The sequence below is a fragment of the Phacochoerus africanus genome, chromosome 4 (genome assembly GCF_016906955.1).
Source record: "Phacochoerus africanus isolate WHEZ1 chromosome 4, ROS_Pafr_v1, whole genome shotgun sequence".
Lineage (NCBI taxonomy): Eukaryota > Metazoa > Chordata > Mammalia > Artiodactyla > Suidae > Phacochoerus > Phacochoerus africanus.
The window spans coordinates 61,632,554-61,660,425 of record NC_062547.1 but is presented as its reverse complement, the minus strand read 5'-3'; the positions used below and the strand labels follow the sequence as shown (position 1 = coordinate 61,660,425).

General features: G+C 56.4%; 2 protein-coding genes across 2 annotated transcripts; both read right to left on the bottom strand.

Moving 5' to 3' along the window:
• Window positions 1-429: 429 nt before the first annotated feature.
• Window positions 430-12,255, bottom strand: NR2F6 (nuclear receptor subfamily 2 group F member 6). Its single transcript, XM_047776667.1, has 4 exons — window positions 11,278-12,255; window positions 7,568-7,662; window positions 2,638-3,222; window positions 430-1,177 (listed from the first exon to the last, which is right to left on the bottom strand). Exons 1-4 carry the CDS (start codon window positions 11,562-11,564, stop codon window positions 903-905), a joined length of 1,242 nt encoding a protein of 413 aa, XP_047632623.1. The 5' UTR covers window positions 11,565-12,255; the 3' UTR covers window positions 430-902.
• Window positions 12,256-16,059: 3,804 nt separating this feature from the next.
• USHBP1 (USH1 protein network component harmonin binding protein 1) lies at window positions 16,060-27,627 on the bottom strand. The gene is made up of 12 exons (XM_047776665.1): window positions 27,106-27,627; window positions 26,863-27,011; window positions 26,194-26,632; window positions 22,716-22,841; window positions 22,249-22,370; window positions 21,939-22,079; window positions 21,190-21,363; window positions 20,358-20,601; window positions 18,193-18,411; window positions 16,910-17,016; window positions 16,582-16,704; window positions 16,060-16,325 (listed from the first exon to the last, which is right to left on the bottom strand). The coding sequence occupies exons 1-12, from the start codon at window positions 27,265-27,267 to the stop codon at window positions 16,136-16,138; spliced, it is 2,196 nt and encodes a 731-aa protein (XP_047632621.1). The 5' UTR covers window positions 27,268-27,627; the 3' UTR covers window positions 16,060-16,135.
• Between the last annotated feature and the right edge of the window lie 245 nt (window positions 27,628-27,872).

Below are 27,872 nucleotides of genomic sequence, written 5' to 3'. Positions count from 1 at the left end.
GACCTCAGTTTCCCCACAAAACTGTCCAATAAGGGAGTTCCCATCATGGCTCAGTGGAAACGAATCTGACTAGCATCCACGAGGACACATGTTCAATCGCTGGCCTTGCTCAGTGAGTTAAGGATCCGGCATTGTCATGAGCTGTGGTGTAGGTTGCAGACGCGGCTCGGATCCCATGCTGTGGCTGTGGTGTAGGCCAGCAGCTACAGCTCCGATTAGACCCCCCAGCCTGGGAACCTCCAGATGCCGCGGGTGCAGCCCTAAAAAAGCAAAAGCAAACAGACAGACAACAACAACAAAAAAAACCTGTCCAACAAAAACATCAAGTAGGACTGTTGTTAGCTTGTGGCTGTCCGGATGGCTGGGAGTGGGTACCCACCTTAGGGTGCCCTCCATTCCACTCTCCCCTCGCAAAGATAAGGGAGGCAGTACAGGTAGGAAACTTCTTTATTATTGGCCTTGATTCATTCATCATGTAGTGTCCAACGTGGATTACGTGTCCAGAGGATTCACCCGGGACACGCTACCCCTGCCCCACTGCAGCTGCCTCTCCAGTCCAGAGGCCAGGACTTTGTCCATCACACCAGAGAAGCCGACCCCACCACGAGTCCATGCTTAGGACACTGAGAGACAAGGCTGTCCTGGGACTGGACCCTCAGTCCCGCCCCTCGTCTTGACCAGGGGTTCTGGGGAAGACTTGGCTGGAACCTAGACAATCAGTCTCTTTTTGGTTTCATGATCATTTAGAAAACAGAAAAGACAAAACATTTCACAGTCTTTAAAAAATAGGAGTCTGAGGAGGGAAGCTGGGGTCCTCCCCCTCCCCCGGCTTGGGGTGGGGGCGCCCACTGGAAGCCTGAGCATCCGAGCCCCTTAAGGTCTGCAGACCCAGCCCCGTCCAGTCACTGGCCCGAGCCATAGGGCCAGTTGAAGGTACTTCCCGACAGCAGCATGTCTCGGATCAGCGTCTCTATGGGCGTCTTGCCAACGAGGCGCATGAAGAACAGCTGGGAGATGAGGGAGGCGGGGACGGCGCGTAGAGCCGGGAGCCGCAGCAGCAGGCGCCCAAAGCGCTGGGGTTGCGATGGGTATTGGGCGCGCACGTACTCGGTGAGGGCCACCTGCGCCTTCTCCTGCAGGCTCTCCACATGCGCTGGGTCTGAGAGTCCACAGGCATCTGGGGGGGGGGCAAAGGGAAAGGTCAGGAGAGGGGGTGGCAGAACACAGCACCCCAAGGCTGATGGGGGTAGGGTGGGGGCACCACTCAAGGGTATCGGTACAGAAGGGGGACACTTAAGAGTTGGAAAATGGGGACCTAGGGCACATACGGGGTTATCTAAAGCAGTGCTGGTCCTCAAGAGATATTAAGATAGCCTCAACTGAGGAAGATGACACAGGGGCACAGGCAGTGATGTCTACTTGGAGTTCCCACTGTGGAGCAATGGGATCAGCCGCCTCTCGTGAGCACTGGAACAAAGGTTCCATCCCCGGCCAGGAACAGTGGGTTAAGGATCCCACGTTGCCGCAGTTGCAGCTTAGTTTGCAATTATGGCTCGGATCTGATCCCTGGCCTGGTAACACCACAGGGCCGCCAAAAAAGAAAGAAAAAAAAACCTCGAAGGGAAGAGGGGGCTTGGGAGAGGACCTGGAGAGGTAAGCAAAGCCTAGAGGGGATATTCAAGACAGCCCAGAGGGGCCTGGGATGTGAGTGAAGATGACAGTCCCATGAATATAGGGGGCTGAGAAAGTCTCCTGGGGAAATAAGGAGGAGCAAAGCCATATTTATTGGATGAAAGCTACCCCCCGAAGTAGCCTGGGTCTGATTCCCACATCCCTGGCGGCAAGGAAACCCCTCAGGGGACCCCGTTCCAGAGCGCAGAGCTAGCTGCGCCACCACTACCTACAATAAAGCAGGGCTTTCATGCTGGATGGTTACCCAAGACACGGAAGGAATTTGGTCGGCTCCGCCCAAGTCCCACCCCCTCTGGGAGGGGCTCCAAGCCAAACACCCCTACCCAAACCAACTCGGCTGTGGGTTGCCCCTGGAGGCCATCGGGGCAGATTAGGAGCCCTGAGTCAGAGGTCTGGAGGCCCAGAAATCAGGAAGTAGGGGGCCCAGAAGAGCCAGAACCAGGTGCCAGGGCACCCTTGCTTGGCAGCTCTCCATAAATGGTTACAGAAAGAGCGCCCTGATTTGGCAGATGTGGAGCAGAGAATTTAGGGAGAACGGAGATCAGGGAGTGAGGGCCAGGACCAGGTGGGAGACCTCCCTCCCGCGGCCACCACCTGTCATTCTCTTGTCAGTGTCAACTGAGCACGATGGGCACCTTGATGAGGGGGTGAAGGGTGGAGGTCTTCGGGAGCCTGGGAATCAGGGAGAAAGGTTTTTGGGACCTGAGTTACAGGTCAAGGGGATCCGAGCTCCTGGGGAGACCTAGCATCACAGAGTAGGGCCACCAGGGTGCCACATTGTATCACCTCCTCCACTATCCCCCATCAGCGCTCAAGGCGCGTGCTGGGATGCAGGTCTGGATGGCTGTGGGTCAGGGAGTTGGGGGATAAGGGGGCCAGGATCAGGCTCTAGGTCGCCCCTCCCCTTCCCATGGCCTCAGAGGCCCCCATTCCGGCGCGTCTCACCAGGCGTGAAGAGTGCGATGGCCTTGAGGCAGCCGTATTCGGCCGAGTCGACCTGCAGGCGGCCTAGCTTGTCCACCTGCTCCTGGAAGGCCCGCACCTGGTCCATGAAGGCCACAGCGCGCTCAGCGGCCATGGGTGCAGCGTGCAGGCCAGCAGCGGCCAGCAGCGGAGCCGTGTGCAGGGGCAGCGCTGCCTGCGCCGCGTTCAGCACGAAGAGCTCGCTCCAGCTAAGGCGCAACAGCGCCACCTGGTCGGCCACCGGCAGCTCGGGGAAGAAGGGCGCGTGGCGCGCCCACTCCACGGTGCTGAAGAGCAGCCTTGCCGCCAGCTCGCACACGTTGTCGATGCCCAGCACCGCGCCGGCCGCGCCACCCCCGGCGCCGAAAGCGCCCGCTGCGCCCGCGCCGAAGCGCCCGGCCGCCGCGGGATAGGGCTCCGCGCGTAGCAGCTGCGCGATCAGCTCCGACACCGGCTGCCCCGGGAAGAGGTCTCCGCCGGCCGCCGCCAACGCCGAGCCTGGAGGGCTTCCCGAGGAGGCTGCCACCGCGCCGGGCAGCGAATGCGGAATCCGGCCCCGCTGCACCGCTGCGAGGGGGCGATGGGGATAGAGGAAGAGGAAGAAGAGGCGGGGAGGGAGGGAAGATAGGCACCCCAGCAGAAGATGGGGTAGGAACAGGAGAGGGAGGAGGGGAAGAGGGAATGGGGGGGGTCAGGAGATGCCAGAGGGGGAGTGACAAAATGGGACAGGAAGGAGATTGGGGAGCAGAGAGGGAAGAGTGATGTGTGAGGGAGGAGGAGGGAAGGAATGAAGGGGAAAGAGGGTACCAGGAGAGTCATGGGGGGCGGGTAGGGAGGAATAAAGGGAGGAGATAAAGTTATCAGAGGGTCATTCAGCCCCCTCCCCTCCAAGGCCTCCAGCCCAGCTTTTCCCTGGACCCCTCATCCCCCGCCTTGGTCGAATAGCTTGTGGGGAGACAGAGACCAAGGTCCTGCAGGCTCCCTCTGTTCTGGCCAGTGCCCTTGGCCTGAGTCCATGTCCAGTCACCACTAGACTCCTATCTCCTGCAAAGGACTCTGTGGGGAGGGTGGCGGGGGCAGTAGGGGCCTTCTCCTGTGGGAATGGGACCACTGGGTGAGGGCTGATTTAATTCACACCTGGCCCCCTCCTACCGGCCTGTGCTCCACCTGTCAGTCATGTCCTCATCAGTGAATCATAAGGGGTCCAAGAACTGAGAATGGGTCTAGGTTTGGGGCTTTTTCTTTTTTTTTTTTTTTTTGGCCTCACCCCACAGCATATGGAGTTGAGATCCGAGCCACAGTTGTGACCCACACAACACCAGATCCTTTAACCTACCCTGCTGGGCCTATAATCAAACCTGTCTCCTGGTGCTGTAGAGACACCGCCAATCCCATTGTGACATAGGGAACGCCAAGAATGGGTCTAGGGAGCAGCACCTTCCTAGGACTTGTGGCCAGTGGTCAGCCCACCCCTAAAACAAGTGATCAATAAGGGCTAGGCAGAGTTCCCACTGAGACCCAATGGAATCGGCAGCAGTTCCTGCAGTGCCCTTCATTCACAGGATGAATCAGGCCCCACACAGGGGTTAAAGGATGTGGAGCCGCTGCAGCTACAGTTGTAGGTCCCAACTGTGGCTTGGATCTCCCTAGCCCAGGAACTCCATATGCCCCAGGGCAGCCAAAAAAGAACAAAATCAGAAGAAAAAAAAAAAAATCAAGGCTGGGCATTGACCTCTCCTATGGAGATGGGATTTTGATGGGATTTTGCTCTATCTCCCAGCCCCACTCTCCAGGTCATGGCTCTCAAGATCTGGTCTCATCTGTCTGGGTCTCTGCAGTGACCTCAGTGCTAGGAGTGAAGTTCTGGCCAGTGATAGGTACTCAATAAACATTAGATGCCAGAGTTCCCTTCGTGGCTCAATGGTTAACGAACCCGACTAGGATCCATGAGGATGTGGATTCAATCCATGGCCTTGCTCAGTGGGTTGAGGATCCGGCGTTGCCATGAGCTGTGGTGTAGGTCGAAGACTCAGCTCAGATCCAGCATTGCTGTGGCTGTGATGTAGGCCATCAGCTGTAGCTCCATTTCAGCCCCTAGCCTAGGAACCTCCATATGCTGCAGGTGTGGCCCTAAAAAGCAAAAAACAACAACAAAAACAAACAAAAAACCCATTAGATGCCATCAGTAGCCTTGCAGCCTTGCCTATGAAGGGGTTCCTTGCTGGCCTTGGCCAGTGTCCCCAGTGATCAGATAGTTAAGAAGAGGGAACCTGAGGCACAAAGGGGGGGTGGCAGTATGCCAGCCTGGCCTGTGCCACAGTGGGCGGGGTGGAGGGGCCGACTGGGCTGGATGCCAGGCAGAGGCTAATTAATGAGTTTTAATGAGTGGCATGCCCTGTCTCAACACCTCCATGAACTCCTAGTCAACCCACCACAGAGCAGAGGGGGAGGGGGACGTGAGTGGGAGCCAGGGGCTAGCAGGGCTGATCAGGGAAGTAAGAGCTTGGGTTCAAGCCTTGCTCCATGTGATTTCAAAGTCTTAGGATCATCTGTCAAGTGGGTGTAGCCAGATAAGGCCTGAGAATGAATCCAGTCAACCCCTGGCCCACTTGGTTCTAGACCCCACCCCAAACATTCCTCCATTACCCAGCCAGGTTTCCACCTCAGGGCCTTTGCACTTGCTGTTCCCAGTTCCTGAGAGCCCCTTCTTCCCCAGCTCTTCCTCCTTGCTCAGCCTAGACTCTGTAGGTTCAAATCCCAACCACAGTTCTACTGCTCTCCATACTGTTTCCCCATCTATAAAATGCAGTTGATAATAATAGTTACTAAATAATAATATATAATTACTAAATTAAATGTGGATGTATCAAACTTGCCAGCACAGCACGTGGCACATAGTAAGGGCTAAATGGATAGCAATTCAAACCAAGTAACATTTATTAAGCACCTTCTTAATGTTTTGGGATCTAGTCTAGGCACTGGAGATATGTCAGAAAACTAGACAGACAAAAAGTCTCTGACCTTGAGGAGCAGCCATTCTGATGCAGGAGCAAGTAAATTATTGAGCAAGACAGATGGCTCGAAATAAAAAGGGCATGGTGAAGGGTAATCAGGAGGGCTTCTATAAGGAGGTGTTGTCTGTGCAAATCTTTTATTTTTTTGTCTTTTTAGGGCCGCACCCACGGCATATGGAGGTTCCCAGGCTAGGGGTCTAATGGGAGCTTCAGCTGCCAGCTTACACCACAGCCACAGCAACGCCGGATCCGAGCTGCACCTGCGACCTACACCACAGCTCACGGCAATACTGGATCCTCAACCTACAGGAAGCCAGGGATCAAATCCATGTCCTCTGGATGCTAGTCGGGTTCCTTAACCGCTGAGCCACAACAGGAACTCCCCATCTGAGCAAATCTTAAAGGAGGTAAGACAGGAAGCCATGCAGGTATCTGGTGGAAGAGTGTTCCAGGCAGTGGGAACAGCCTATGTAAAGGCCCTGAGATAGGGCTGTGCTTTGGGGTATGAGCTGAGATGATTATTTCTACCCCAAGACTGTAAAGATCTGAAACCCTGATTTGAAATACATCAGGGGAGTTCCTGTCGTGACGCAGCAGAAACGAATCCAAGTAGGAACCATGAGGTTGCGGGTTTGATCCCTGGCCTTGCTCAGTGGGTTAAGGATCTGGTGTTGCCATGAGCTGTGGTGTAGGTTGCAGACGCGGCTCGGATCCCGCGTTGCTGTGGCTCTGGTGTAGGCCGGCGGCTACAGCTCTGATTAGACCCCCTAGCCTGGGAACCTCCACATGCCTCCAGTGTAGCCATTAAAAAAAAAAAAAAAAAAAAGAAATACATCTGGAATTTTTTAGGTCAAATGAACAAGTGGAGGGAAAAATCCAGCTGGGGGGGTCAGTCACCCCCAAACTTAAAAGGACGGAAGGGAGGAGTTCCCTGGTGGCCTAGCCAGCTAAGGATCAGTGGCATTGTCACTGCTGCTGTGGTGTAGGCTCATCCTTGCCCTGGGAACTTACCTGAATGCTACTGGTGAGACCCCCCACCCCCAGCCAAAAAAAAAAAGAACCAAAGGGAGTGATCAGATTCTGGGCAGCTGCTGCCACCTTCTTCCACAGAGGCCCAGCAGAGAAGAAACCAACTTAAGAGCAAGAGACTTGGTTGAGATGCTAGGAAGAACTGCCGGCCCGGCTCATGAGACTCCAGGGAAAGTCATGAAGCTCAGCATGGTAGCCATCAGTCAATGGGCCAGGTTCTGCTACAGAGCCCAGGGAGGGCTGTGTGTGGAAGTGTCTGGGTTCCACTTGAATTCTAAAAGCGTTTGGTGGAGCTCTAGACTCAGCTGCCCTGCACATACCCGCCCAAGTCTCCAGGGCAGGAACAAGGGGCTGGGCCTCCTTCTGGCTCCCAGTGCCCCAGGTCAGGGAGAAGGGTAAGCTGCCCTTTGCCTTAATTGGGTGAGTTCCTGCCTTGGGCAAACACAAGGCAGGAGGTGGAGGGTGAAGGGAAAGCAAATCAAATAAAAAAATATATCCTTGTTTAGAAAGTAGTGGCCAGGCTAGAGGGCAGGGGGGCTCACCAGGGTGTCAGGGCCAGGGAACCTGCCTCAGAGGCCAAAGGGGTCTGGGGAGAATCTGGGGTGAGGTAGGGGGAGAACAACTCTAACACGGGCTGGACTCAAGGGAGTCCCTTGCATCCCAAGCTCCACTGCAGCCACCAGGCAGCCATGGATAATTGGATTCCTCCAGCCCAGGGCCAGACCCAGGCTCACAGGATCTCGGGATCGGTGCTAATGAGGTTAGCAGGCGCCAAACCCCGCCCCCTGCTGCTCCCAGACCCTGGGAGAGGGAGCAAAGGGCAGGCCGTTTGTTCACCCCCTGCCTGCCCCACCCCAGCGGGTACTCACCCTCCTTCCTCATGCCCACCCGGAAGCACTTCTTGAGGCGGCAGTATTGGCACTGGTTCCGGTGATGCTGGTCAATCTGGCAGTCACGGTTGGATCTGTGGGCATGCAGAGGTCACCACGGGGGTTACTGTGACACCCATATCCTGCCCTCAGAATAACCTTGTGAGCCACCTTGGAAGCTGTACCTGAGAACCACCAGTGCTCTCCCCAACCAGGGCTGGGTAGACGGCCCCAAAAGGGCACAGGGGCTAAGCCTACAGGTCTGCCAAGAAGAAAAGAACTATTTGGGTCAGTGGTGAAAGGTAAAAAACAGTCTGTGGCAAAGGGGATTCGCACACACCAGGGAAGGTACGTTAGAACTGGGTTTTGAAGGGTGAGTAGAAGTTCCCCAGATGAATGGAGAGGCAATTCCAGGGAGAGAGTGCAACAAGAACAGAATGTCGGCAATGCCAAAATATGGAGGCCTCAGTGCGTTCATTTTATTTGGTCACTGTCAGGCCAAGGGGCAGGGCCTTTGTCTCAAGGAGATGCTAGAGAAGAAACACAGTCAGAGAGCAGGGCCTTGACAACTGACTAAGAGAGGGGCCAGTCTTTTATGGGGTCACAGCACTGTGGGGCCCCAGCATTACTGCCCTGCACAAAGCCACCACTGATGAACAAATAAATAAATGAATGAATAAACTCTTGCACATTCCTTTCAAGATCCCAAACCCCTCCTCTGGACAGAATTTCCAACTCCTAACTGATCCCACGAAGCTTCCTCTGGGTGGCCCTCAGGGATTATTGTTGTCTCTTCCAGGGATGGAATAGGTGGCCCTGCCCTGTGAGGCAATGAGCTCCCCGTCCAAGGTCAATCCCAAGCAGAAAGGTTCAGGCCCTGGTTCTTCAAATGCCCCCAGCACTTTTTCCTGCCCCTGCCCCTGTGCTCCCTCCATCTCTCCCTCCACCCTGGGGTTGGGGCATTTTGAGGCCCAGGACTGGGGCAGACACCTTGGAGTCCCAGCAGGGCATCAAAAGGGTACCCAGAGACAGTCACAAAGTACAATACATACTGAATGAAGTTAAAATCAAATACATCCCAGCTGCAGACACCCAGCCCCAACTCTTGGGCTGCGACTTTTCTGTGGAGTCTTGGATTCCTCGTTTGGACATGGGAGGCCAGAGGCCAGTTTCTTATGGGACGTGCTCATTCTGGAGAAATTCGGGGCTTTGGGGGAGGGCATCAAGATCCAGGCCCCAGCTGCAAGTCCCAGTGGCAGGTCTAGTTGCACTGAGGCTCTGGAGCGCCTTCGTCCTGCAGCACCAGCCTCTGAGACCAGGCCTCTGCCCCCTACCCAGCCCGAGCCCCCAGGAAGAGGCCCTGCTAGGGCAAAGGGAGCTCAGGCAGAACCAGAACAAAGCCCAGCAGGCAGGCTGTGGGAGGGTCCTGGGCAGCCGGGTGGAAACTGCGAGGCTTCAGGCAGGCAAGCAGGGGCCCAGCTCAGGGCCCCCTGACCTCAGGGGAGATGCTGAAACTTTTGCCTCAACTTTTCCAGTTGTTAAGTCTGGACAGATCTTCTGTCCCTTCGGATGGGGAAACAGTTAAGTTCTACCTGTTATCCCACCTAAAGAACACATGCTTTGCCCAACCCCAAAGCCCAATTCAGTCTTCTCCCTGGGCTTCTGGCTTCCAGTCCAAGCTGATCATAGCTCTCCCATGCTCACACACCCTCCAGGGCTCCCCACTGCCCTCAGTCCAGCATTTCAGGCCCACTCAGCTGTAACTTCCCCCACGCCTGGGTGGTCTCATCTTACATCACTGCTCCCCAAACCTGCCACTGAGCTGAGTGTTCGCTGGAGCCATGCTCTCTGCAGGAGTGCCCTTCCACTTGCCAAACCCCTCATGCTTCAAGGCCCACGTCCTGTGGCCTTCCTGTGACCCGCAGAGTCCCCTGCTCCCCCCACTGGGATCCCAGACCATCCCCCCCTCTGGCCCAACCCAGACCCCACAGACTGGGAACATCTGTGTCTCATTGTGTCTCCTCCAAACTGGAAGAAGGCTGGGCTTGAAGCTGGGATCTCTCTAGTGGGCCTGCATCAAACCACCCAGGCCAGGCCCTGAAGGGACTTTGCTGAATCAATAAGGAGCTCAGAGAGGAGCAGTGACTTCACCAGGTCACACAGCACAGGCCTTCTGAAGAACCTGCCAGCCCCCAACAATGCCCCCTCTCCCCCACCTTAAGGCTCCCTGCCTCCAGTGTAAGGGAACCGCTGGGACCCCAAAACTACATGAGCCCCTCCCCTGCCCTCCCTAAAGACCCGGCCAGAGAGCAGACTGTTATATTCCAGGAGCAAGAATGAGGCCAAAGTCTGGTGGCCCAGTTACTTCTGGAGGAGGGAGTAAGCCAGCTCCCCCCACGACACACACAGCCACCCCAGGCAGGCCTTGATACCGGACCAGATGCCAAATTCCTGTTTCAGGTGCCTGGGGCCCCACCCAGTGGCCCTGCCAACAAGCCCTCCATCAGCAGCTCTCCCCGGAGACACCCTGACCCAAACTCTCCTGCCCCTCTTCCCAGCCCCACAGTCCCCGGTGCTAGGCCCCAAGCGGGGCAGGGTCTCTTCCCGGCTGATCCAGGACAGCCACCAAGGCCTTCCTGGGCCTCAGTTTCCCCTATCTAGAAAATGGGACTCTCAATACTGGCACCAGAGCCCAAGCAGGTTCCTGGAGGACACAGAGTAAAGGCTTAAAAATGGAGCCAAAGAAGGCTGACCAAAGAGTGGTAGGAAAGGGGGTCCTGGGCTGGACACCCAATGCCAACAGCTTCTCCCCCAGACCTAGTGCCCATTATCAACCAGAGAAGCTAGCAAGGCCACGCCCTGTCAGTGGGGGCTCCAACTGAGGATAGCCCAGGGCTCCTAGGTTTCCCAGGGGAGGAAACATTCACCCCCCACCCTGTCTCAGAGCCCACCAAAGTTTCAGGGATTTTCCAGGAGCCCAGGTCTGCACCCATTTCTGGCTGGGGGGTAGGGCAGCCAAAATGTGGTCAAATCCAGCCGTCCTCCCTGACCTAGAGCAGCAGCTTCCAGTGACCCAAGGCCCAGGGTGAGCTCTGGGGGTAGGCGGGGGGTGTTCCCCCCTGATGGGCAGGTCCGACCCCAGAGCAGGGGCCCCCGTGCAAAGGAAGCTGCTCTGTGCCACCCCGGTTTCACTACAGCCGCCACCTCAGTGGCCAGGGCGACTTTGGAAGTGATATTTGACCCCAAGGGCGCGCCGTATCGATCCGCGCGGATGCAGACAATGGCCCCTCGAAGCTGCCAGCTCCACAGTCCAAGTTCCACGTTCGATTCCCGCGGGGTCCCCCGCGCACCGAGATTCCCAAGGGAAGGGATGCCCTGCAGTTGGGGGCCCACTCCTGACAGCACCCCAACCCTCCCCGCACGGAGCTGGCCCTTCTCAGGAAAAAAAGAAGGGAGGGAGGAGGAGCAAGTAACTGGGGCGGAAGCCACAAGGGACCACCTGATGGGGGGACCTGCAATGAAACAGCGCCGACTGTATACACAACCCCAGGAATGCAATGAAGAGGGGGAGAGGGAGCTGTGCCCCTATCTCAGAGGGGGAGTGGAGGCCCAGGGAAGGTCAGTGCCAGGCCCAAGGTGACCGAGCAGGTCAGAGGCCCGGCCCAGGCCGGGCCGGGTGCCCAGCGGCTGTGCGCTGATAGGGGGCTCACCGGCAGGTGTAGCTGAGGTTGCGGCGGATGCTCCGCTTGAAGAAGCTCTTGCAGCCCTCACAGGTGAAGACGCCGTAGTGCTTGCCGCTCGACTTGTCCCCGCACACCACGCAGTCCACCTGCAGCCCCGGCCGCTCCTCGTCGCCCGGTTCAGCGTCGCTGGCAGCCCCGGGGGGTGAGGCCGAGTCTTCCTCCGCCGCGCGCGGGTAGCCGCCCGCCTTGTCCACGCCGTTCGTGTCGCCGCCGCCGCCGCCGGGGCCGCCCCAGCCGCCGGTCACCATGGCCATAGCCCCAGGGCAGCGGGGCCGGGGCGCCCCCTCCGCGCTCCTCCTTCGGGGCACCCCTTTCGGCCCGGGAGACCCTACCCGGTGCGCATCCGGCCCCGGCGCGCGGGGGGCACCCGACTGCACCCCCCAAAAAAGTTTTGCAGTAACTTCCTGCGGCCGGTCCGCGCGCCCGGGCGGAACTGGTCGGGCCGGTTCCAGGCCAACTTTCCCACGCGTGCGCGGGGCCGGGCCTGGGGCCGGGGGGGCAACTAGAGGTGCGGGCCGGGGGCGCCGGGGACTCGCGCCCCGGCGCCCTGGGGCCCCGGCGGGGGAGCACGGGCCATGGCCCGGCCCAGGCTGCGCAGGGGGCGCCCTCTGGCCTGGCTGCCGCTCGGCCGAGGGCTGCGGCCAACTTAGCGGGCTGCCATCCGAGCGCGGGAGGCCAGGGGGAAAGTTTGGCCGCAAGTTGCTCGGCCGCCCGCGGCGGGGGGGAGGGGCGGCGGGCACGCGCCGGGGCCGGTCACCGCGCCCCCTGAGGCCGTCGGGCCCCCCGGCGGCCGCTCCGGGCCTGCAGGGCCGCGGGCCGGCGCTTCCTGAGCTGCCGCCCCCGCTACGGCCGCGCCCGCCCGGCCTGGGCCTGCGCCTGGGCCCGAGCCTCGCTCTCGCCGCCGCCGCCGACCCCGCGCGCCGGCCTCGCGCTGCGGCCGGTTTGACACACAACGTTCCATTCGCGGGGCGGGCGGGGGGCGGGGGCGGGGGCAGGGGCGCGCGCCGCGGGCTGGGGGCGGGCGCTCGTTGCCCCGGCGACGACCGCCCTTATAAGGACATGGGTGGCCGTGCGCGGCGCCCGGCGCCCGGGCCGGCGGGAGGGGTGAGGGCGGAGCGCGGGGCCGCTCGGCCTGACCCTCCCCCTCCCCCTCCCACCCCATCCCACCCCCGCCCTCGCCCCGCTCTAGCCTTAACCCCTGCCGGGCCGCGGCGGGAACCTGGGCCACTGCTGCCCTCTGCCCTTCCGCAGCCTCGACAAGATGTCTCTCTAAGGCCCTCCCCTCCACCTCCGGCCTTGGACGTTGCGTCGCTCTACCGCCCTCGAGGCGCCCCTCGGCACCACCCCCCGGCCTTCCCGGCAGAAGCAATAATGGGGGGCCAGTTGCACGCGGGGGGCACGCCCCTGCGCAACACACACACACACACACACACACACACACCCCGGGCATTTCTTTGCACAGTTGCATGATGGATTGTGTTTGCTTCCTCTTCCAGAAAGTCGCTGCGTCCGACCCCCACCCCACCCTTTCTCTGCTTGGGCTAACACCTGGTGCTCGGAATCTCCGGGGGGAAGGGATGTTGTGGTCTGCAGCCGGCGGGGGCATGAGGTCAGGGGCCCCCTTACCAGAATTTAAGGCCTCTGGGGGCAGGGCGCCACCCGCCCAGCGAGGCTGGAAGCAACAGGAATGCCCACCACCCCTGCCGGGGGGCCTGCCCCTTTTCCCCTTTAATTTCCTTTTCTTTCTGTGCTTCACCGAAAGGGCCTGGGCCAGGCAGCCGGCTGGACTACAGATGTCTCTTCCAGGCTCTCCAGAGCCTCCCAGCTGCCATTCTGCCTCCACATCACCCACCAAGACCCTGGGCTGTTGTGGCCAGCATTTATTAAGCACACTTTGTATGCCCCCTTGCTGTCCTGGGCAAGGAAGCCTGAGCCTCTGTTTCTGGGCCTGTTAACGTTTAACTGGCTGGAAAAGCCCTTCCTGCAGTGACCTTTCACCTTGGAGTCCTGCAGGTCCAGGCACCCAGCCTTATCTATTGCCCTGCCCTGGATTGAGCTGGACACCAGGACACGTGGCTGGGCCTCTGACGGCTGCTGGCAGGATAGCTGTGCCCTCTACCTCCATGGACTCCTAATCCCTCTCCTTTCAGGAAGGGTCTTTGGAAAAAGGCATTCCCCTCTCCAGATGACATCTGGGGATACACACTCCATGGCCAGGGCAGGAGATACTTGGAGATCATACAGCACTAACCAGGACACCAAGGTTCTGGAGATGCCAGTCAGTACAATGGCCAAGCCCTGGGCCTCTGGACCTCCCTAGGGAGTCTGGCTGGGTGTGTGTGGTGGGGGAGGTTTTAGCAAGTACAGAAAGCAAGAAGGACTAGGATTAGACATGAGCAAGGACTTTCCATGGGTCTGACTAGAGTGGAATTCTCTGCAGGGTAAGGTGCTCTAGGAGAGAGGGACCAGGATGGTTAGAGAGGACCCTTTGGTTCTGGAGCTGCCTGGGAATCTGGGTGCACTGGTTGGGTATTTGGGGTGAGGACAGGAGTCCTAGGCCCCTGGTCTGAACTTTCCAGGATCTTTGATGGGGCTGGGGGTTGATCTCAAAGAAGAGATAAGAGAGGGAGACTTGGAAGAGAAGGCTCAAAGAAAGGAGTCAGAGGGGGGCTAGAGAAGGGAGGGGGCAGGGAACTGGGACTTGAAGGACACAAGTCTGGGGAAGGGGGAGGGCTAGTGAGTGGCGGTGTGGGGCCAGGTTGGAGTCTGGGGGAAGTTCTCTGGTACATCCCAGAACCTCGGGTGGGTTCAACGTCTTGGCGGCCGCACCGTCCCCTCCCAATAGCTCTGCCGCCCCCACACCCCCTGGGGCCCTCCTGGGGGGGGGGGGTTGAGGTCCAGCCCCGCCCCCCTGACCCCTGCCCGCGGCCCCGCGGTGACATTTGACCTTGCAGCGGCCGCGGACTGGGGACAAAGAGGCCTGGGCCCATCTGCCACGGGGGCACCCGTGGGAACCGCAAGACCCAGCTGCCGGCGGCCTGGGAACCTGCCTCCGCCCCCCAACCGTGACCTCAGCTCCCGCCCCCACCTCCGGCGCGAACTCCGTCCCCATTTTCCAACAGGTGACCTTGTCTTCTCTTGGAACTCCCCCTCCACGGGCAACCTGGTGGGACTCGGCGCTAAGGTCATTTATGGATTCTTGTGGAGAGAGAGGGACAAGAAGGGCTAAAGTTAGCCCCTCTACCCCACCACAGGCGACCTTGCCCGCCTGAGTTTTCCTGCTTTCTGCAAAGCCAGCCTCGATCCAGAGAACGGGAGCAGGGTTCGAAGGTCACCAGTCCCAGCGCCTGTCCGAGGCGTCTGTGGGTCAGGAGGACGAGGCTGAGTCCCAGCGGCAGACTAGCGCCGACCTCAAGCCAGCCTTGCCCGCCGCTGAGAGAGGCAGCAGCGCCGCGCACACACCTGCATAGGTGCTGCCTGAAAATCCCACAACCACCACCACCACCACCACGAGGCTGGGAATGAAAATCTTCCTAATCTCTGACTTGGGTTTCAGCTACCGCCCAGGAGGGGACAGCTGGCCCCTAGTCCCAGGCGACTGGATCGAGCCCAGCCCCCACTCCCTAACCCTGCCAGTATCCGGGTGGAAGGGCAAAGAGGTGTGGCCTATTCAAATGACATGCTAATAACTTGCCTGCTATTAGTCTGACACTAACACCTACCACAGCTCCCATCTCCGGCAGGTGAAAGTTGCAACTTAGCCTGGCCAGGGGCGGTCCAGAGCCCCCAGGGCAGTGTGCCTAGTTGTCCAGCATTAGCACCACTCTGAATTTCCTCATCAACAGCTGGGATTAAAAAAAAAAAAAAAAAAAAAAAAAAGGGCGTTCCCTTCGTGGTGCAGTGGTTAACGAATCCGACTAGGAACCATGAGGTTGCGGGTTCGGTCCCTGCCCTTGCTCAGTGGGTTGATGATCCGGCGTTGCCATGAGCTGTGGTGTGGGTTGCAGATGCCGCTCAGATCCAACGTTGCTGTGGCTCTGGCATAGGCTGGTGGCTACAGCTCTGATTAGACCCCTAGCCTGGGAACCTCCATATGCCACGGGAGTGGCTCAAGAAATGGCAAAAAGACAAAAAAAAAAAAAAAAAAAACCAGCTGGGATATACAAACCTCCTGATTTCCCACTTGCAGTTTTTTTCTTTTTTTTTTTCTTTTTCTAGGTTCGCCATCAGAAGCCCTTTACCTTAGCTCCACGTTCTTTGCATGCAAGTTCCAAAGCCACCTCTGATGCCTCCTCCCCCCTACCTCCTCTCAGGGAGCAATGCTCTTCCTGCTGATGTTCCACACCCTGAACCATTCAGGACTCAGTCTTCCTTCTGGGTGATGGGAACCTTCCTCTGTGCCAGGCCAAACCCAGCATCTCCCTAGAAGAGGATGGGCAGAGGAAGGTGTGCTTGGCCCCCGTGGGCTCCTCCCTGGGCTCCTGGGGACAGATGAGGGCTGGAATTTCAGCTCTGGCTATGTAATTTCAGTGAACCCTGAATCCCCCTAGCCAGCCCTGGGGGAGAGCCCAAGTTGCTTCTGGCATACCCAGCTGCCATGTCATATGCACAGGCCATACTGTGTGAGGCCAAAGATACTGGGTTTTTCTCAAATGCCCAGCCAACCACCTCTGTCAGGCCCCAGACCCAGTTACATCAGCCCACATCACGCCAAATACGCCTCAACATGCAAAGTCATGCCCCATGACATAATATCACTCCGGGACAGTTTATAGCATGACCTGCCACAACTATTTGGCATGTCCAGGCACGGACAGAGCAAGGCTTACAGAAAGGTCTCCCCTGGCCGGGGAGGGTGACAGGGACGTCTGGCCCTCCCCAGGGCTCTTGCTGTGGCTTCTAGTGCTGCCAGCTCCTCTGCCTGTCGGGCCTCCATTAGTGCCACCTGCTGCTCCAGCTTCCGCCGTTGTTCTTCCTGCTTCCGGTGGGCACCCCGGAAGGCCAGGACCAGGACACTGGAGGGGGTAGGGAGGTGAGCCAGGAAATATCCCTCCATTCTGCCCAAGACAGAGGCTATGTATTCCCAGCCCGAGGTGGGTGCTCTTTGAGATTGGATCTTCCTGGAGTCCCAGCATCCCTCAGCAGGTGCTGACACACATCTGGCACCCAAGGAGGTGTGGAATGGTTTGAACCTGCCACCCACCTTACAGAGGGAGAGCTGAGGCCCAGGGAGAACCAGGGATGCTTCTGAGGTCACACAGGGGGACCTACCTGTGAGCTTGGCATAAATCACTATTCAGCTCAGTACTCTGAGCCCGTCTGGCTCGCCCCTTCTGAGCCACCTCTTCCAGCTCTTCCCACAGGGTCTGCAGCTGCTCCCTCAGGCCCAGAGCCCTGGTACAGGGGTGGAGAGAGAGGGGTTCATAGCCACGGCCAATGTCTTCTCCTCCTCCCACCCATGTGCCCAAGATGTTTCCATGTGAACTCAGCTGTACACAGGTGTACATCCAGCCACAGGTGTACACACAACAGTTCCATGAGTACTTACATACCCACCCCCCAGTCTGCATATCCCCCAGTCCAGGACCCAGGCACAGACCTGGTAAGTGACGCTGACAGTTCCTGGGCCAGCTCCTCCGGGTCCTGCACTTTGCCCATCTGGCCTCCATCAATACCCCTGCTGCCACTGGGGACAGCAGGCAGGCTCTGTGGGAGGTAGAAGGGAGGGTAGCGACATTAGCATAGCCTGAGTGTGGGCTCAGCCCAAGCTGGACACTGGAATCGCCCAGAATGTTGTGGCCACGTGGCCACAGCCCCCGCCTTCACAGAGCCCCCACTCTGGTTAGGTACCTCCATAAGTGTACAGGTACTCCCTAACAAGGGAAAAAAATTACAAGGGATCTCCTTTTTAGGCAATCCAGGAGAACTTCCTGGAGGAGGTGATGTCTGAGTTCAGACCTGTAGGAGGTTGAGAATTTAATTAGATAAGGAGGGAAGTGACTGGTGTTCCTGGCAGGGTCACAGCATTTCTAAAGGCTTGGAGGTAGGAGAGATGATTCAAAGGAAGGTTCCAGAAGCCACTAAGGCTTTAAGCAGAGAACAGGCATGATTAGACAGTAAGGGGCAAAAAGGAAAGCCTCAGGGAGGAAGCTGGAGCCAAAACTTAGGAAGAAAGGGGCCGTTGGAATGGAGAAGGGGAAGTATGAATAAGACTGGGGGTGGGAAGGAGGAGGCACAGGTTTGAGTGGAAGATACTAAATCCCTTGGGGCTTATTGGGCTCAATAAATACTGTCAAAGAAAGAAACCCCAAAGTAGAAGTGGGAATTTTGAAATGTAGCTTAACCATTAGCTCTTTTTGTGTGTGAAGAAATGGAAACTGAGAGGTCCCCGTCATGGCTCAGCGATAATGAAACCAACTAGTATCCATGAGGACACGGGTTCGATCCCTGGTCTTGCTCAGTGGGTTAAGAATCCAGGGTTTCCATGAGCTCTGGTGTAGGTCACAGATGCAGCTCAGATCCTGTGCTGTGGCTGTGGCGTAGGCCGGCAGCTGCAGCTCCAATTCTACCTCTAGCCTGGGAACTTCCATATGCTGCCTGTGCAGCCCTAAAAAGCAAAAAAAGAAAAGAAATAGAAACTGAGACTGAAAGGGGGCTATGATTCTTTTTTTTTTTTTTTGTCTGCACCCACAGCATTCGGAAGTTCCCAGGCCAGGGATTGAACCCACACCACAGCAGTGACCTGAGCCACAGAGGGGATAACACTGGCTCCTTAACCTGCTGAGAAACCAGGGAACTCCCCAAAGGGGGCAATGATTAACTGGAACCACACAGTCACTAGTATACAACTATTCCTACCAGGTCCAGGCACAGCCAACTCACCTGGGACCACTCCTCCTCTCCGCTGGTCGCGCCTCCACTGCTGTCTTCATCGCTGCTGTTGGCCTCACCTGTCTGGAGCTGTGCCCGCTCCCAGCGCAGCTGCTCCAGCAGGAGTACATGGGCTGGGACCTGTGCTCGGAGGGCAGCCTCTCGCAGCTCCAGAGCCCGCTTCTCCCGACGCACCAGCTGTAGTCGCAGCGTCAGGTCAGCCAGGGTCTCCTGACAGACCAGGGAAAGGGGAGAGAATTTTCACCTCTAGGGCCAACTGCTGGGGAAACTGAACTCCAGGGGGCACCCACTGAGGGCTGGTCAGGCAAGAACACAAACCGTCCCTGTGATCTTGTCTTTTTTCTTTTCTTTTCTTTTCTTTTTTGTCTTTTTGCTATCTCTTTGGGCTGCTCCCGCGGCATATGGAGGTTCCCAGGCTAGGGGTCGAATCGGAGCTGTAGCTGCCAGCCTACGCCAGAGCCACAGCAACGCGGGATCCAAGCTGCGTCTGCAACCTACACCACAGCTCACGGCAATGCCGGATCGTTAACCCCCTGAGCAAGGGCAGGGACCGAACCCACAACCTCATGGTTCCTAGTCGGATTCGTTAACCACTGCGCCACGACGGGAACTCCTTCTTTTCTTTTTTTAAGGGCCGTACCTGTGGCATATGGAAGCTCCCAGGCTAGGGGTCCAATTAGAGCTGCAGCTGCTGGCTTAGATCACAGCCACAGCAACTGGGGATCTGAGCCACATCTGTGAACTACACTGCAGCTCACAGCAATGCGGGATCCCTAACCCACTGAGCCAGGCCAAGGATCGAACCCGCATCCTCATGGATATTAGGTTCGTTACCGCTGAGCCATGAAGGGAACTCTCCCTGTGATCTTGCATGATGGGAAATATCATCTTCCCATTAAAAACAACAGCTTGTGGAGTTCCTGTCGTGGCGCAGTGGTTAACGAATCCGACTAGGAACCATGAGGTTGCGGGTTTGGTCCCTGCCCTTGCTCAGTGGGTTAACGATCCGGCATTGCCGTGAGCTGTGGTGTAGGTTGCAGACGCGGCTCGGATCCCGCGTTGCTGTGGCTCTGGCATAGGCCGGTGGCTACAGCTCCGATTCAACCCCTAGTCTGGGAACCTCCATATGCCGCGGGAGCGGCCCAAGAAATAGCAACAACAACAACAACAACAAAAGACAAAAGACAAAAAACAAAAACAAAAACCAACAGCTTGTGAAGCTCCTGTTGTGGCTCAGTGGTTAATGAATCCGACTAGGAACCATGAGGTTGCAGGTTCCATCCACGCCCCTGCTCAGTGGGTTAAGGATCCGGTGTTGCCATGAGCTGTGGTGTAGGTCACAGATGCAGCTTGGATCCCACATTGCTGTGGCTCTGGTGTAGGCTGGCGGCTACAGCTCCGATTGGACCCCTGGCCTGGGAATCTCCATTTGCCATGGGTTCAGCTCTAAAAAGACAAAAAGACAAAAACAAACGAACAAACAAAAAAACACAACAGCTTGTAGGGAGTTCCCTTTGTGGCGAAGCAGAAATGAATCTGACTAGTATCCATGAGGACGCAGTTTGATCCCTGGCCTCGATCAGTAGGTTAGGGATCTGGCGTTGCCATGAGCTGTGGCGTGGGTGGCAGATGAGGCTCAGATCTGCCATTGCTGTGGCTGTGGCATAAGCCGGCAGCTGCAGTTCCCATCCTACCCCCAGCCTGGGAACTTCCATATGCTGTGGGTGCAGCCTTAAAAAGCAAACGCACAAACAAAAAACAGCTTGTAGAAATGCCAGTTCATAGAGAGCAAGTATCCTAAACAAGGTCAAGTAGCAGCTCAGTGGAAGTGTCCGGAGTTTCTCCAAATTCAAAACCTCAGCTCTTTCATGCCAGGCTACAAACCTCAGATTATGGCCCCTGCCTCTTTCTTTTCCATAGGAAGGGCATTTTGGAAAGCTAGATTTGGAATCTTATGAGAAACTGAAAGCCAGAGGACAAATTCCTATTCATCCCTCAAAACCCCAGCTCCAAATCTCCTCCCTCCAGGAAGCTAGTCCCCAGCCCAGCAAAACGCTCCCTTTCTACTGGGTCCCCCAATCACATTTCTCTCTGATTCAGCAAAGAGTTTGGTTCCACCAGGAAAGACTGATACAGTGACCACAGCCCTTGTGTACCCGTGTGGCTGCCAGTTCCTGCTGGATCTGCGTCTTCTCTAGCCGGGGCAGCGATGGGCCAGGCTGTGTCCCCAGAATGGCCTGCACCATGGCTTCAGCATGGGGCACAGTGGGTGCCGAGGTAGGGCCAGGTTCTGGAGGAATCTTCAGAAGAGTACGGCGTTCCTGGAGACGCTGAACATAGCCCTGGAGCTGGGTAGCCACCTCCTGCAGTGTGGGCTTATCCACACTGTTGCCCTCGCGGCTACAGGAAACAGAAGAGGGGCCTATGTCAGCACTGGTGGGCTCCATTGTCTTCCATCCTATTGACTGTGATGGGTCCTTCCTATGCCATCTGTGGTGGGCATGGTCAAACCAATATGGTGGGTACCACACTGTAAACCTCAATGGTCAAAATCATCTATCAGTGATGAATGATGGATGAACACTATCATGCCAATGGGTACAGTCACTCATGCCATCGTGGTAGATGCCATCATGTCAACCCAATGGGCACCATCACACAACTTGCCGACCCTGCTAGGCAGCATCATGCCAACTCCAGTGGATACCAACATCAAGCCAACCCCACTAAGTACCATCATGCCAGTTCTAATCCATGGGCACCATCATCCATCATCATCATGCCAACTCTGATGCATCCTATACCAACCCCAGTGGGTGTCACCATCATCCCAACTTTGTTGAGTAGCAACCAGCCAACACCAGTCAGGTTTCATGCCAACCATAAGAGCCATGGAACTTCCCAGTGTGGGACTGATTCTGGGAGCCCAGTTCTCCAATCAGAACCTCACTCATTGGCTCACCCAGTACCCAGGGTTCCCTTGGGTACCTTGGATGTGGAGCCTGAAGTGTCCCTCCATCCATGGCAGCCTTCTCTTGCATCAGCAGCCTCTGAGCTTCCTTTTCAGCTGCCTCCAAGTCACTCGTGAGGGCTTTCTCTCCTGCTCTGGAATCTGCCTCCCGGAGAGTGAGCAGGGCTCCATACGCCTCCTCACAGTGTTCACTGTGGGATATGAGCTCTAAGCACTCCAGGACACCCATCTTGCTGTGTCGGTGACATCCCCACTTGCTCTGGGACCCCCTCACTTCTCCTCCCCTCCCCCGCACCTGGGAGTTCATAAACTCCTCCAGCCCTCTTGGACTAAAATCGCCTGAAGTTAATTTCCCTGGTAAGGGAAAGGTACTTTTCTTTTCTTTTCTTTTTTTTTTTTTTTTTTTTTGTCTTTTTGCCATCTCTCGGGCCGCTCCCGTGGCACATGGAGGTTCCCAGGCCAGGGATCCAACCGGAGCTGCAGCTGCCAGCCTACACCAGAGCCACAGCAACGCGGGATCCAAGCTGCGTCTGCAAACTACACCACAGCTCACGGCAACGCCGGATCGTTAACCCACTGAGCAAGGGCAGGGACCGAACCCGCAACCTCATGGTTCCCAGTCGGATTCGTTAACCACTGCGCCACGATGGGAACTCCGAAAAGCACTTTTCTTTGAGGGCCCTGCCTCTCTCTAGGGACGAGGGCCATCCTCTGAGGATGTCCATTTCCTTCCCAGTCAGTGACATCATGGGTGGGGTGCACTGACCTATACTGCAAGGCTAGATGCAGCGCAGTGGCCTCAGCCTCCAGCTGGCCCAGCTGCATGCTGAGGCCCTCACACCGGCCCTTGTACTCCTGGAGCACAGCCGACAGCAGACGGTTGAAGCATTTGAGCTTTTCAATGTTCCTGCCTCCCGAAGTGGAAAAGAAGGAAAGTGAGATGCCTTGAAGGACAGTTAGGACCTGATTGACTTCCACCCTCCCTCCCCCTCCACTCCAGCTCCAGACTCCTGGAGACTCCTCTTCCAGCTGGGAGGCACCAGTGCCCTTACGAGCTCAGCATTTGCGGCTCTTACCCTCGCAGCTGCTGCATCTGGGCTTCCACGATGTGCATCTCAGGGGCAAGCGGTTCAAGCATCTGGGTGCTGGAATCACTCTGGAGGCGCCGAAGCAGGGGATGAGCTGGGGAGAAAGGATCCTGCCAGAAGGCAGAAGGAGATGAATTAAAAAAAAAAAAATACACTCCTGTGTGAATCAATCTCTCTCTCTTTTTTTTTTGGAGGTGCCAACAGCATATGGAAGTTTCCATGCCAGAGATCCAACCAGTGCCACAGCGCTGACAACACCAGATCCTTAACCCACTGCACCACCAGGGAACTCCAGAAGGTGGCTGGATTCACCCAGATTGTCACCAAGAGCCCAGCATCATGGCTTTAGGGCTTTTCCAACCTCACAAGCTATTGGATCCATGACCAGGAACTGAGTCCCACTGGCCTAAACCCTAAGCATCTTAAGATCATGGTTTTCAGCTTCCCACACTCACCTGAGTGTCCCAGGTCTCCCTGTCAGCCCCAGAGCTGCTCGAACCACTTCTAGAGCCACCTGCTTGGTCACCAGAGGGCGATGAGAAGGGCTCCAGCCTCAGCAGGGAATCCTGCAGCTCCTGGACCTGTATGGGAAAGGGGGGTATCAGGCCTGGGGGCTCTAGCATTCTTACCTAAGATCTGTTCCTAGGGCAGTGGCAAGAGCTCTGGCTGGAAGGCAGGACCCCAGATACTCATCCTACCAAATCCCTCACTATACAACCTTGGGCAACTCACTCAGCCACTTAAGACTTCCCTTTTTTTAGATATACAGATAGCCAACAGGTATGTGAAGAGATGCTTAATATTGCTAAGCCTCAGGGAAATGCAAATCAAAACCACCATGTGGGGAGTTCCTGTCATGGTTCAGGGATAACGAACCCAACTAATATCCATGAGGATGTGGGTTTGATTCCTGGCCTCACTCAGGGGATTAAGGGTACAGCATTGCCGTGAGCTGTGGTGTAGGTCACATACACAGCTTGGATCCCGTGTTGCTGCGGCTGTGGTGTAGGGAGTTCCCGTCGTGGCGCAGTGGTTAACGAATCCGACTAGGAACCATGAGGTTGCGGGTTCGGTCCCTGCCCTTGCTCAGTGGGTTAACGATCCGGCGTTGCCCTGAGCTGTGGTGTAGGTTGCAGACGCGGCTCGGATCCCGCGTTGCTGTGGCTCTGGCGTAGGCAGGTGGCTGCAGCTCCGATTGGACCCCTAGCCTGGGAATCTCCATATGCCACGGGAGCGGCCCAAGAAATGGCGACAACAACAACAACAACAAAAAAGACAAACAAATGAACAAACAAAAAAACACAATGAGGAGTTTCTACTGTGTCACAACTATGGCGACCTCTTGGGAGCACTGGGACACAGGTTTGATTACCAGCCTGGCACAGTGGGTTAAGGATCTGGCATTGCTGAAGCTGTAGCTTAGGTCACAACTGCAGCTTGGATCTGATTGCTGGCCTGGGAACTCCATATGCCATAGAGCACCCAAAAAAGAAAAGAAAGGGAGTTCCTGTTGTAGCTCAGCAGAAATAAGTCTGACTAGTATCCATGAGGATGCAGGTTGGATCCCTGGCTTTGCTCAGTTACTTAAGGATCCAGTGTGTCCATGAACTGTGGTGTAGTTTGCAGATGTGGCTGTGGCGTAGGCCAGTGGCTACACCTCCAATTTGACCCCAGCCTGGGAACCTCCATATGCCTCGGGTGCAGCCCTAAAAAGGCAAAAAAAAAAAAAGATAAACACTATATGATCTCACTTATATGTGGAGTCTAAAGAAGGAGTTTCTGCTATGGTGCAAAGGGATTGATGGCATCTCCTGCAGCATGAGGACATACATTTGATCCCCAGCCCATGTGGGTTAAAGGATTTGTCATTGCTGCAAGTGTGTCATAGGTCTCAACTGCATCTCGGATTTGATCCCTGGCCCAGAAGCTCCATATGCCGCAGGCCAGCCAAAAAATAAAAGGAATAAAATAAAATAAATGAAATGAAATAATAAAATAAAATAAAGCAAAATTGGAGTTCCCTGATGGCTCAGTGAGTTAAGGATCTGGCATTGCCACTGCGTGGCTCTGGTTATTACTGTGGCAAGGGTTTGATCCCTGGCCTGGGAAAGGAACTTCTGCATGCTGCAGGTGTGGCCAATAATAATAGTAATAATAATAATAAATTAAAATTTTTAAAAAATTAAAAAATTGGAGTTCCTGTCATGGCTCAGTGATTAATGAATCTGACGAGGAACCATGAGGTTTCAGGTTGAATCCCTGGCCTCTCTTATTGGGTTAAGGATCTGGCGTTGCCGTGAGCTGTGATGTAGGTCACAGACAGGGTTCAAATCCCAAGTTGTTGTGTAGGCTGGCAGCTACAGCTCTGATTAGACCCCTAGCCTGGGAACCTCCATATGCCACGGGTGCAGCCCTAGAAAAAAAAGTTTAAAAATTGAACATGCAGATACAGAGAACAGATTGATATTTGCCAGAGGCAGGGGGTAGGGGGTAGGCAAACATTTTTAAAAAATATATTTTTCTTTTCCATCTGGGAAATGGGCCCCACTCTGTAGGGAAATGGGCCCCACTCCTTCCACTGGTACCTGCAACCCCTAGTCTCACCACCTGGGTCCCTCCCACCCTGACATCTGCTGAGTTCTGAACTCAGATGTAGGACTGTTCCTTTTTTTTTTTTTTTTTGTCTTTTTGCCATTTCTTGGGCCGTTCCCACGGCATATGGAGGTTCCCAGGCTAAGGACCAAATCGAAGCTGTAGCCACCGGCCTACGCCACAGCAACGCCAGATCCAAGCCGCGTCCTTAACCCACTGAAAGAGGCCAGGGATCGAACCCGCAACCTCATGGTTCCTAGTCGGATTTGTTAACCACTGAGCCACGATGGGAACTCCTAGAGCTGTTCCTTTAATGGCCCCATGTGGGTGGCTCACCGCATCTAGAGCTAATCAGAGACCACAACTCGGGTTTCCCTCCCACCAAAACTGCCCCTCTGGTAGACTCCCCATGCCTCCACTGCAGTCTCCCAAACCCCCAACCCAGAACTCATTCTCAAGCCCTCTCTAGCTTTCACACCCACGCTTGCCAACTCCACCTTCAACATTATCTAGAACCTGCCCTCTTCTAGGCACCTGCACAACTTCCATTGATACACCTCTGGACCAGTGTCTCTCCCCTTATCTCCAAGATTCCACCCTCTCCCTCCACCAGCGGTTCCTCCCACAGCCGCCAGAGGGCGCCTGCGTGAGGTCTCAACCCTCCCTCCATAATCCTCTGTGGTTCTCACCTACTGCAGAGCAAAAAAAAAGCTCAAATCCTCCCTGTGACCCACAGGCCCTGAAGGATCTGCCCCCATCACCTTCATACCCTGTATCCTCCCACTCAGCCCCACACCGGTCTCCTCACTGTTCCTTGAACACATCAACCACACTTCAACCTCAGGGCCTTTGCATATGCTGTTCCCTTTGCCTGGAATGCTCTTCCCAACACTAGCATGGCTCCTCCCTTGCCTCCTTGTGTGTGTGTGTGTGTATGTGTGTGTTTCTAGAGGTCAAATCGGAGTTACAGTGCCAGCCTACTTCACAGCCACAGCCACTGCAAGATCTGAGTCTCGTCTGCAACCTACACCACAGCTCACAGCAACCCCGGATCCCCAACCCACTGAACCAGCATCCTCATGGATACTAGTTGGATTCGTTTCCACTGCACCACAACAGGAACTCCCTTCCTTGTGGTCTTTATTCAAGTGTCACCTCCTCAGTGGGCCTCCCTGATCACTTTACCTAAGATTGCAAGCAACCTTTGTCTGTTTGTGGTTCAGCAGCCAAGCCTCCATAAAAGCCTTACAAATACACAAATGATTGAACTTGATCATGTCCTGTGCCAAGCCGCCTCCTCCCTCACACAGGGAGCCCTGGGAGGCAGGCTGCCCCACTCACCTCTCTCTGCAGCCTCTCCTTCTCAGCCTGGAAGGCCTTCAGGGAGGACTGGGTGCGGATCAGCTCGTCCTCGCGGCTGCCCAGGGCCAAACGCAGCCAGGTGTTCCTTTCAGCCAATCGGGCTGCCTCCCGCTGGCAGCTCCCAGCCCCCTCCTGCTCCAAGCCTGGCATCGGTCCCCCCTCGCTTCTGTCCTTTGCCTCCATTGGCCAAGCACAGCTTGGCGGCCTGTGGCGCCAGGCAGCAGCAGCCACTTCCAGAGAGCTCAGAGCATGCTGTAGAGTCTGAAACACATCGGGGGCTCCAGGTTCAGAGGGGCTGGTCTCCCTTTCCTGTGGGGCTGCCTCTGAGGCATGACGAGCTTCCTCTGCAGGCTCATGGGGCCTCTCTGGAGCTAGAGCTGGCCCCACGTGAGAGTCCCCATCAACTTCTTTGTCAGGCCTGTGAAGAGGTGAGAGATGGAAAGTTCTAGAAATGGGGTCATCTGGGGTGGCTAACACACAGAGGCTTTGTAACAAGGCTGTGACTGCATTGCACAGGGCCTTGAAAGTCAGGCTGAGGGCAGTGGGAGCCATGACATGCGTGTGAGTAGGGGAGGGACATAAACAGATCTATGGGTGGGAAAGATGTGCCCAGCCTGGAGTAGGGGTCACAGGACAAACAGGCCTTACCTGCTCTCCAGGCTCTTTGCTTTGGCCTCCACCTCATGGCCCAGCAGCTCCGGCTTACAGCTATCCTGAGATGGCACAGGGCCCATCTGAGAGCTCCCACTGGCTGCCTCGGCCTCCTCTGAACTCTCTGCCACAGGGTCCAGCTCACCCTGCAAATGATCCCTAGGGCTGAGCTCTGAGCCAGGCAGGTCTGGGTCCTGAGGTCCCACAGAGATGGGTGTGGCAGGGACAGGGGACACTTACGGGCAAAGCATGCCTCCCTCGCCGGCTTCGGGGCCGCGTGGCCCTGGCACTCATTCTAATCCAGAAATCAGTGTCTTCTGAGTCTTCCTCACCCCCTAAAATCACAACCTGATCCCAACTCAAAGTGAATGCCAGCCTCAATTTCTTCTGTGTAATGGACATCGATTTCACTTCTCTGGAAGGATCTTGAGTTATCAATGATGGTTTGGCACTTTTAAATGCCTCCCTTGACGGGAAGCTCACTACCTCTCAAGGTTGCCCTGACCTCCCCTTTCTCCTCTGCCTCTCTTATTTTTCACTGCGTCTTTGTTCCCCTCCCTCCCCTATCTGGGCTTATGGCAAGGACTTCAATGGTCCCCTCTCCCTGCCAGGGCTCTCCTGAACCGGAAGTTCCAATCCTGGGGTTTGGTCCCCTCAGCCTGCTCTACTTCTCTATTACTCTGGGGGCACTTTGGTCAGAGGACCAAGTCCCTGGACACTCTTGGGGTAACTCTGGCTACTGCCTGCTCAGACTTGGGCTGGCCAAGGCCGGCCTGGGAGGGGCCGGAAAACAGGAAACCCCCTCCCAGGGCCATGTGACTTGTTATTGTGCAGTTTCCTCCTGAAGGACAGAGGCTTCCTCCAGCCCCAGCAGGAGGACACATGTCTAGCTCCCAGGATGTCAGTCCCTCCTTGTCTCACTAAGCCCATGGCTCCTCCATCTCTGACTCTTGGATTTAATTTCCAGAAGCCAGGATGTTCCCCTGAGCTGATGCTCTTCATCTTGC

Excerpts from the sequence above, each read along its gene's own strand:
- NR2F6 (XM_047776667.1), bottom strand. The coding sequence starts at position 11,564 with ATGGCCATGGTGACCGGCGGCTGGGGCGGCCCCGGCGGCGGCGGCGGC. Across the intron at positions 7,663-11,277 it reads AACCTCAGCTACACCTGCCG|ATCCAACCGTGACTGCCAGA; the intron begins GTGAGCCCCCTA and ends GCATGCCCACAG. Across the intron at positions 3,223-7,567 it reads GGTGGGCATGAGGAAGGAGG|CGGTGCAGCGGGGCCGGATT; the intron begins GTGAGTACCCGC and ends GCCCCCTCGCAG.
- USHBP1 (XM_047776665.1), bottom strand. The coding sequence starts at position 27,267 with ATGTCCATTACACAGAAGAAATTGAGGCTGGCATTCACTTTGAGTTGG. Across the intron at positions 22,080-22,248 it reads CAGATGCAGCAGCTGCGAGG|GAACATTGAAAAGCTCAAAT; the intron begins GTAAGAGCCGCA and ends TTCGGGAGGCAG. Across the intron at positions 21,364-21,938 it reads CATCTAGCCTTGCAGTATAG|TGAACACTGTGAGGAGGCGT; the intron begins GTCAGTGCACCC and ends CATATCCCACAG.